The following is a 9644-nucleotide window of genomic DNA, read 5'->3' on the forward strand; positions in this document are numbered from 1 at the left end:
GACAAAACTCATTTTATTTTGACTGCTGCCAACACATACAACTTTTATTAATTGCTAATATTCTGTCCTGTCCTGTCCTTTCCTTGCATTTTTATCTTAAAGCTAACTGTGAATACTTAACACAGGAATTGCATATACTTAACAGACTTGATATTAATCAAGTTGTATTGAGCTGAGTTGTGAATAATGCAGTATAAATATATTTCTTGTCTAGAACAAGTACAGAGAAGATGGGAAACACAGTATTTCCATGAGTGTTTACTCTCAGCTCCCAGAAACCACAGAGACCCAGTTTGCTAAAGCCATGTCAGAAGTCCAGAGCGAGGTAAGTGTACCAGTAGAGGACCAGATTTTATAATTCAGACTTAAGTGTTTTTTACTAATTTACTTGTCATATTTCAGACCAAGTACAAGCAGGCAGGGAAGAAGGAGGTGTCCAGCTCCCTTTACTCCAAACTCCCAGAGACCCTGGAGACCCAGCATGCCAAAGAGGCCTCACAGTTACAGAGCGAGGTAGGCATTTCAGTATAGGTAGGTTATATGAACTTTTCTACATAAATTCATTTTAAAGCAAAAAGCAAACAATTTCATGTGCAATATTTGTCCATTATTGTATGACAAATGAGCAAAATGAACTGTCTAATTCCGCTTTTTCACTTTCAGATAAAGTACAAAGAGGGGGGGAAGAAGGAAATCTCTACAAACCTTTATTCTCTGCTTCCAGAGACAATAGAAACCCGGTTTGCCAAAGAGATCTCGGACATACAGAGTGAGGTAAATCTTGATGAAAAAATCGAGCCTTTTCTGTAGTAACTCAAAAACCAGAAAACATGGATATATGTCACAAAAAGGATTTGGAAACATGAGCTGTCTATTTTTCCCCTTTTCAAGATCAAATACAAAGAAGGGCTGAAGGATGAGATTTCCACCAACCTTTACTCCCAACTTGAAGAAACAATCGAGACTCAATTTGCCAAACAGATGTCGGAAATGCAGAGTGAGGTATCTATCTGTCATTCAGTCATTGGTAATGAATGGATTGAATGAATGGGAAATCTCAGGATGTCCAAGCTGTTCTTTTCCCCTACCTGGTAAAACACAGCACTGTTCATTGGCTGTGTTAGCAATGGACAGAGAGAAATGTATGTGGTAATAGCATAATTAATTATTGTCATTGAAGCAGATGATTTTCTTTTTTGTGTACTGCTCTGCTGTGCTTCAGGCTAAATATAAGGCAGGGAAAAAGCAGGTGTCCAGCCCTCTTTACTCCAAACTACCAGAGACCCTGGAGACCCAGCATGCCAAGGAGGCCTCACAGTTACAAAGTGAGGTGAGTTAGAGACACAAACATACAGAAACCGCTTTCACCATCTGGATTTCAATAAAAATGCTACATTCATGCAATTGTTTTTACTCTTGTATTTCAGACTAAATACAAAGAGACAGGGAAGAAGGAGGTTTCTAGCTCTCTGTACTCCAAGCTACCACAGACCCTGGAGATTGAGCATGCCAAAGAGGCCTACCAGTTACAGAGCGAGGTACTCAGTGCATTCTCTCATAGGCACTTTCAATCCTTTGTAATGGTTTAATGTCACCTTGTGAAATTCTAGTGCAAGAGGGCATGGGAATTGCACAGATTGGCACAACTCAGTGGTCCTGAGAATGCATGTCTGCTGTCGGGCCAACAAATTAACTATTTAAACAATATTCAATGACACCAGGTTCATGTGGGAGGTATTCTTTTGTTATTTATTTGTAGTGGTAAGGAACACGCCTTGCAACTCAAGCTGACATCCTAAAGGTTGCCATTTCAGTTCCCTGCTTAGACACAGCTGTGGTACCTTTAGGCAAGGTACTTAACCTGAATTACCTTAGTAACTATCCAATGGATCATATGTGAGACTTGTAGCCTAAATTGCTGTATATAAAAATATCTGCTAAGCAACTGAATGCACTTATGAAACATATTTGATTTTGGTCTGTATTTCAACACAGTATTATTTTCCCTCATTTGTAACTTAAAATTTGTGTAAGATGTCAAGAGGTAGGTACTGTATATGTGTTAGTTCTGTGCAATCAAATTGGCATAACATTTTGCACAGTTTGTGTTATTTATTTTGCCTGCCAACATTTATGCGGCCATGTGAACATGAAGGTAGCCTTTGTACTAGGCCATAAATTTCATTAATTTGAGAAACATGTTTTGAGCAGTCTTGCCTACAGGCAGTGTTGTGGATAATAAAGTCAGATGTGTGTATAGGTTGCACTTGTAATCTTAGTTTATAGAATAGTGTTATCACTTTGTGACTGTAGAACTTTGTGACTTTCTCAGATCAAGTACAAAGAAGATGGCAAAAAGGAAATATCCAATTCCCTCTACTCTCAACTTCCAGAAACAACAGAGATACAGTTTGCAAGAGAGGTCACAGAAATTTTGAGTGAGGTAGTATGAAATTTCTTTTTCATTTTGTGCTTACATTTAAGTTGTATGCCTCTTCCCATAAACTATTTAAAGAAAAGTAATTTCAGTTTTAACAATTATTGAAATGAAACTGTTACCAGTACATACAATTGTGTTAATATTTTGTCCTGGTGTTGAATTCTGATCTTAGAGGAAACGGTGGAAACGTGATATTAATCAGGTTGTAGTAACCTGACTTTTAAATAATGTTATAAATAAATTTGAAAAATTTTCTTGTGTAGAACAAGTACAGAGAAGGTGGGAAACAGGGTATTTCCACGAGTATTTACTCTCAACTCCCAGAGACCACAGAGACCCAATTTGCCAAAACCATGTCAGAAGTCCAGAGTGAGGTAAGTATACCAATAGATAAACAGAGTTAATAATTCAGTCCTAAAGTTTTTTTTTTTCACAAATTCTATTCTTCTGTGTCAGACTAAGTACAAGCAGCCAGGGAAGAAGCTATTATCCAGCTCTCTGTACTCCACGCTACCAGAGACCTTGGAGACCCAGCATGTGAAAGAGGCCACTCAGTTACAGAGCAAGGTAGGTATTTCTAAAGTACTCTGTCACAATCGCATTTACTTGTTAATTAAGTTGAAATTCTGTTCATAACTGCATTCAAAAAGAAAAAGTTGGACAGTTTGAAGGGGCAATTTTGCTATATAACTGTATGACATGTGAACAAACTGAATGTCCTCTAATCCCACTTTTTATTTTCAGATAAAGTACAAAGAAGCTTTAAAGAAAGACATTTCTACAAACCTTTATTCTCTGCTTCCAGAGACAATAGAAACGCATTTTGCCAAAGAGATCTCGGACGTACAGAGTGAGGTAAAGCCAGACGAACAATTATTGTTTGACCCTTTGTCTACTGTAGTGGTCAAGTATGGGAAAAGACAGATATACATCACAGAAATAAATATTTTACAGACAGTATTTTGGCGCCTGTTTATATTTCTATGTCTGTATGTTTATGTTTCAGGTCAAGTACAAAGAAGGGCTGAGGGATGAGATTTCTACTAACCTTTACTCCCAACTTCCAGAAACAATGGAGATTCAGTTTGCCAAGCAGATGTCAGAAATGCAGAGTGAGGTATCTGTCTATCAATGAAAGAGTCAATACCTTAAACAATGCTTGTTGGTGTTTTGCCAACAAATACATCCAGCAGGCAGGTTTCTGGGATGGTAATCTTATAGATACAGTTATTAGTGAAAAGTGGATAGTAGCTCATAGGATTTACTGTAGCTGAATGCGGAGTTGTATAATAAATGTAAATGTAATGAAATCAAAGGAGTTGTTTTCAGTTGCATTTGTGCTATGTTTTAGGCTAAATACAAGCAGCCAGGGAAGAAGGAAGTGTCCAGCTCTCTGTACTCCCTGCTACCAGAGACCCTGGAGATTCAGCATGCCAAGGAGGTCTCCCAGTTACAGAGTGAGGTGAGTGAATGACTCGCTCACATACACAACACTGAAAACTGACCTATTTCATCAGGAATTTCATTTTATGTCTAGATGCTGTACCTCCAGGGTTATTTAGCACTGTATAGCTGATATTTAGAAAATGCTGCATCTTCAGTATCAGGAATAAAAGAGAAGGGAGAATGTCTGCCTCATTACTTGGAAAGCTACATCACTTTTTCCTGTGTTACAGTACAGTGCTATACTACATGGTCAGGGTGGTCAATCCGACCTGTGTTGTATATGTATTAACAAATCTAACTGCATTTTGATGCATAAACATAATGTAGGATTACAGTAGTCCAGAGTAATGTATTTGCTCCAGGAAAAAATCAGAACAGAAAAGGGGTGTGCCTCTGATGTGATTTGTGGGGCACAAATAGTGGAAGAGAAAGTTAGGTACTTGACATGTTAAAAAAGCATCCAGGTTACAGGTAAAACTTTACCATTGTTCTTCAGTTGCATTCTCCACTTTTGTCTTTTTCAGATCAAATATAAAGAAGGTGGTAAAAAGGACATTTCAAGTTCCCTTTATTCTCAGCTTCCAATGACAACAGAGATACAGTTTGCAAGAGAGCTCACAGAACTGCAGAGCGAGGTAGTCAGATATTTCAGTTATTTTGTTGATTCTCAAGCTATAATGATTTCAGAAATTCCAGCTTTAATTTAACTAATACTTACAGTGCAGCTGGAATTAAGGCATTACATTTTAACCCCAAGAGTAAAGTAAAACTTTTTTGATGTGATTGCACCAGAGCTAAGAATTTTTAATAACTGAAACATGGCATTGCTGACTACTTTCATCTCCAGAACAAGTACAAAGAAAGTGGGAAAAGGAGTATCTCCACCAGCATTTACTCTCAGCTCCCAGAGACCACAGAGACCCAGTTTGCCAAAGCTGTGTCAGAGCTCCAGAGTGAGGTAAGAGGACATCCAGAGACTATATGAGGTTCTGTTGTTTTATCTGCGTCTTCTGATGACTTAAGCATCCATGTAAAAGTGAAGCTTCATTTAATATTCTTACAGCAGCAGGTTTTGAACAAGTGAAAGAATGTTTATGTGTAGGAACTGATTGTGTCCAGTGTGGGGAATCTGAGACTTACCATGAAGGAAAGTACATCTGAATGAATCTTTCCTGCTTAAGAGTGGTGCCGTAGAGCAGCCATGAATGGTATCAGCGTTCTGTTAAGTATGGAAAGATGTGTCAGCTACTCTTGGTTATAACAAACTACAGAGGTTTTCTTCCAGGTTGCAAAGAATTTCCATGATAGTGATTTAATATGACAAAGCAGATAACCTGACTTCAATTAAAACAGTAGTAGTTTGGAGTAGTTAGTGTTGTTTGCAGCTATAATCTATGAAATATTCCATGTATTATTTTTAAAATAAATGTAAATTTTGTATTGTGGGAGTTGGATTCAGACTACCTTTTGGGAACCACTGTTCTAGAGTACTGGGATACCTGGGAAATTGTCACAGTGCTTCTTACCTTTGAGTGGTGAGGGCACACTGGACCATGATTCAGCAATCCTAGAGGTCTGCCTTTCCTATCAGGAGCTCTGGTTTTGCTTGGCAGGGCAGTTCTTGTCTCCAGCACATGTCAAAAATAATTTGGCTTGACAGCCTGTGTGAGTCTCAGACAGATACTGCTTAGCAGTTCAGCAGCGGAAGTGTGTGCCTGTGTGTCTGTATAGCTTGCATCATATTATGTCAGTCCTACCTGGTGATTAATGCATGACCTGTACCCTTATTCTGACCAAGCTGCAAGTTCTCTGGGTTACTCCTTAATGTGAGACTCTGTAAGAATTCATAACTACCCTTGTTGTGTTACAGACTAAATACAAGGAGGCAGGGAAGAGGCAGGTATCCAGCTCCCTTTACTCCCAGCTGCCCGAGACCCTGGAGACCCAGCATGCCAAGGAGGCTTCCCAGTTACAGAGCGAGGTACTGAGAGCCGAATTTACTGTCTCTGTGCAGCTAATGTAGCATATCTAAAATGAAAAAAGTTCCCTGGCAACCCAAGAATGAAGATGGTTGGTTTGATGTTTGAAGACATTAACAGTTATAAAATGTTTCTTTGAAGATTTAAGATCAATTAAAATTCTTCAATTCTTAAAATCCATTGGTGTTTCAAGCTGTGTACATATTATTCCTTTTCCAGGTAAAATACAAGGAAAATAGGAAAAAGAAGATTTCATCCTCCCTTTACTCTCAGCTTCCAGAGACCATGGAGATTCAATTAGCCAAGGAGCTCTCAAATATACAGAGTGAGGTAAAGTTTCATGAATAATTATAGACTGATCCACATGAAACTGAAATTACATGTGCATCCAGCATTTCTGGAAAAACAATATGTTCCATTGGGCACATTGAATAGATTGGACAGAAGATCTATGTATCTTTTGTCTTGCAAAACTACAGGGAACTACAGGTAAAACCTACAGGGGAAGAGTAATGTGTTGTGCTGAAAGCATTCATCATGGATTGCATTTCCTCTGTTTCAGGTCAAGTACAAAGAAAGTGGAAAGAAAGACATCTCTGCAAGTCTTTACTCCCAGCTTCCAGAGACAACAGAGACTCAGTTTGCGAAACAAATGTCAGAAATCCAAAGTGAGGTATCATCTGTCAGTCATTCATTCTATCAGGCAATTAGCCAGCCAATCAGTGGAACAATCCATCAATCAAGCTGTATGTAAAGTGTGAAGGCCAAATTTTTATGCATAATGTTGCAGTACTGTGAGAATTTGTAGTTTAATTTTAGCTGTTTTTAAAATCTAATTCTCATTATACAATATGGATAATGTTTATGCTTTGCAGGTGAAGTACAAAGGAGATATCCAGAAGGAACTTTCAAATACCCTGTACGCTCAGATGCCCCATACAAGGGAGATTGAGTTTGCTAAAGAACTGTCGGAGTCCTATAGTGAGGTGGGACCACAGGCTGTTCTGCTAACTGTGTGACAAACCACTGGCTTCACTTACACCCAACCCAGGTGATATCTAGTTGTTGGGTTAGAGAGGTACTCCACACTAATCTGTCATTCCTCAGCAGGTGTGACAGAAGATTTTCCATTCTCAACTGCTGCCTAGAGGGTGATTATATCAAAGCACAAAATATGAAGTTTGTTGAAATCAGTCAGACTACTTTTGACTGCTTGTGCTGGTTTTTGTCAGCCCTTTAAAATTTGACGTTTGATAGTTTTGGCAGAGTGCGTCACTGTTTGGTAGTTGTTTTTTTAGTTATCATAAATACTTTCTGCTTTCTGCTTCACGCTTTGATTTAATCCTGCAGTCATTGTAATTTGCTTTACTGATACCCTCAGCTGAACTGGGTTGTAGGTTGGAGATGTTACATTTGTCAGCAGGCTTCTGATTAAAGGATTTCACTGTTAAATTTTCTCTAAATTATGGACGACAAGAGAGAACAATAAGCAATAGCATAGTAGGGGTTATACCATAACACCTTGCATTGTTCATGTGCAACCTGCATCAAGCTGTATAATGTCTAAACATTTTATACCAGTAGTGTTTAACGAGTGAGGTATATTTGCAACCTCACAGTCTGAGTCTGGAGTGAAAAGGATTGCTCAAGATGAAGATGCTGTCAAGGAAAGCTTTATGGAGTTCATAAAGTGAGCTCTGATTGAATGCTGGAGCACACACTGATTGGACAGGGTGTACAGAGAGCTTGTCAGTGGGGGAGGAGCATAATCAGGAGAGATAAGGGTCACAGAAGACGAAGCCCCAGATAGCTGGAGAGGGTGACAGTGAAGGAGAAAGGTCCTAAGAAGGACTTGTGGAGAAAATAGCCAGAGAAGGTTATTGAGTGGCTGTGTTACTTTGGGAAAGAAAGGGAGACAAAGGAACAGTTAAACTGAGGTGAGCAGCATTCAGAATTTATATACTTTAGTGGACACATGGCTACTGCCGGAAGCCAAGGAACTTGGGCTGTTGGTCTGTTGATTAGCTCAGCAATTTCCATGGTGTTTTTATCAAGACCACATAGTATATAGTTTATCGTAGACTGATGTAGAAGAAGCGAAGTCTTTACAAATGGATAGGTTGTGTGAGGAAGAAATGAGTGAGGAGGTAAAGTTGAAGGATTTATCCAAAGGTAGAACCAAGATATGCAGAGATATGGGACCTGCCAATCAGAGGAATGGAAACAAGTCAACTGTCAACTGAGTCAACTGTATACCATTGATAGAAGACTGCTTTTGTTTTGTTTTTGGAAGTGTGGATGAAGCCCTAGAGCCACAAGCATTTACATTAAAATTATATGAATCAAAGCTCTGTTGTTGGGAGAGATGGAAGCACAAAGCCATTAGGAAACGAGCAGTGAATGTGATGATACTTTCTTTCCAGATCAATTTCTGATTTACATTTGTGTGGTGTCTTAGGCTAAATACAAGGAGGCAGGGAAGAAGGAGGTGTCCACCTCCCTCTACTCCCTCCTACCAGAGACTAAGGAGATACAGCACGCCAAGGAGGCCTCCCAGTTACGGAGTGAGGTGACTGTTTTCCTGTACACGCAGCTCAGCTAAATATGTAACCAAAGCAATTTCAGTGGCTTAATACAAATGACAGAACAGCTTTCACCATAACTAGTAGTGGTAACATTGTCGCAGTCAGTATTTATTTTATTATTATTATGATTATGATTTTGCTTATTCTTATTCTACAGAAAAAAATAGGAAATTTGCGGATTTTAGTAGCCTCTGCTGTCAGGTTGTGCACACTGTATTTTTAAGAGTCTCTTTGGTTCTTGTTTTCTTTGTTTTTAGATAAAGTATAAAGAAAGCGGAAAAAAGGACATTTCAACTCCTCTTTACTCTCAACTTCCAGAAACCACAGAAACCAAGTTTGCTAGAGAGCTCACGGAGATACAAAGTGAGGTACAGCTCTGTAAAGTTTGTTTCTAAAACAATAACCCATAACAGCAGCCATTTAGATTACTCGAAGTATAAGTCTCGTTGTTTAATCTGTTTGATTATGTATGTATTTTGGACAAGTGTTTTTGCATTTAGTTAGCATGCTAAAGGAGAAAATAAGGTGTAATGAGGGGTGAACTGGTGTGTACTGTGATTCACTGTAGAATCAATGAGATTAACTTCTTTTTCTCAGAATAAGTACAAAGAACATGGGAGAAGAGGTATTTCCACAAGTGTTTATTCTCAGCTCCCAGAGACCACAGAGACCCAGTTTGTTAAAGCGGTGTCAGAACTGCAGAGTGAGGTAAAATTTTAGATTTGCAACTTTAAAGTAACATAATGAGAAGATCTCTGGTACGGCTTGCATTAACAGTGAGAAGTCTGTAAGTGTAAACATTCTTTGCTGTGTTTCAGACTAAATACAAGGAGGCAGGGAAGAAGGAGGTGTCCAGCTCTCTGTACTCCAAGCTACCAGAGACCCTGGAGACCCAGCATGCGAAAGAGGCTTCCCAGTTACAGAGCGAGGTACACAGTGTGGTCCAGTAAAGATCTGCATACCAAATGAAGCACCATATTCTCTTAATTATGGACCTACTGGTGGCACAAGGCTGGAGAGAGTTGACTTCCCTAGTTCATGTTTGAATTATTCTTCTGGGTCATACACAATATTTGCAGTACTCTGGATTCCATTGTTGTACACCTGAAAATGTGCACTTTTGGCGATATCGTTTTTTTTGCATTTCCAGGTAAAATATAAGGAAGGTGGGAAAAATAATCTTTCTAGATCCCT

At 39.0% G+C, this 9644-nt stretch overlaps 2 protein-coding genes across 4 annotated transcripts in view; both read left to right on the top strand.

The window, feature by feature from the left end:
- LOC118796303 (nebulin-like) overlaps positions 1 to 9125 on the top strand; it is a 38183-nt gene extending 29058 nt beyond the window's left edge. Inside the window, exons 28-48 of one of the 2 annotated variants that reach the window (XM_036555131.1) lie at positions 215 to 325; positions 403 to 513; positions 664 to 774; positions 892 to 1002; positions 1223 to 1330; positions 1428 to 1538; positions 2333 to 2443; positions 2704 to 2814; positions 2897 to 3007; positions 3185 to 3295; positions 3447 to 3557; positions 3792 to 3902; positions 4411 to 4521; positions 4734 to 4844; positions 5757 to 5867; positions 6085 to 6195; positions 6428 to 6538; positions 6741 to 6851; positions 8324 to 8434; positions 8708 to 8813; positions 9048 to 9125. In XM_036555131.1, the coding sequence (XP_036411024.1) occupies positions 215 to 325; positions 403 to 513; positions 664 to 774; positions 892 to 1002; positions 1223 to 1330; positions 1428 to 1538; positions 2333 to 2443; positions 2704 to 2814; positions 2897 to 3007; positions 3185 to 3295; positions 3447 to 3557; positions 3792 to 3902; positions 4411 to 4521; positions 4734 to 4844; positions 5757 to 5867; positions 6085 to 6195; positions 6428 to 6538; positions 6741 to 6851; positions 8324 to 8434; positions 8708 to 8813; positions 9048 to 9052 (2217 nt within the window). In that variant the 3' untranslated portion in view covers positions 9053 to 9125. Of the gene's footprint in view, positions 1 to 214; positions 326 to 402; positions 514 to 663; positions 775 to 891; positions 1003 to 1222; positions 1331 to 1427; positions 1539 to 2332; positions 2444 to 2703; positions 2815 to 2896; positions 3008 to 3184; positions 3296 to 3446; positions 3558 to 3791; positions 3903 to 4410; positions 4522 to 4733; positions 4845 to 5756; positions 5868 to 6084; positions 6196 to 6427; positions 6539 to 6740; positions 6852 to 8323; positions 8435 to 8707; positions 8814 to 9047 lie in introns of those variants that run through there. The other variant, XM_036555139.1, reaches the window with a different exon arrangement.
- Positions 1 to 9644, top strand: part of nebl (nebulette) — a 101631-nt gene that overhangs the window by 63630 nt on the left and 28357 nt on the right. The gene's annotated exons all lie outside the window — the stretch shown is intronic.

The sequence above is a fragment of the Megalops cyprinoides genome, chromosome 2, assembly GCF_013368585.1.
Source record: "Megalops cyprinoides isolate fMegCyp1 chromosome 2, fMegCyp1.pri, whole genome shotgun sequence".
In the NCBI taxonomy this organism is placed as follows: Eukaryota; Metazoa; Chordata; class Actinopteri; order Elopiformes; family Megalopidae; genus Megalops; species Megalops cyprinoides.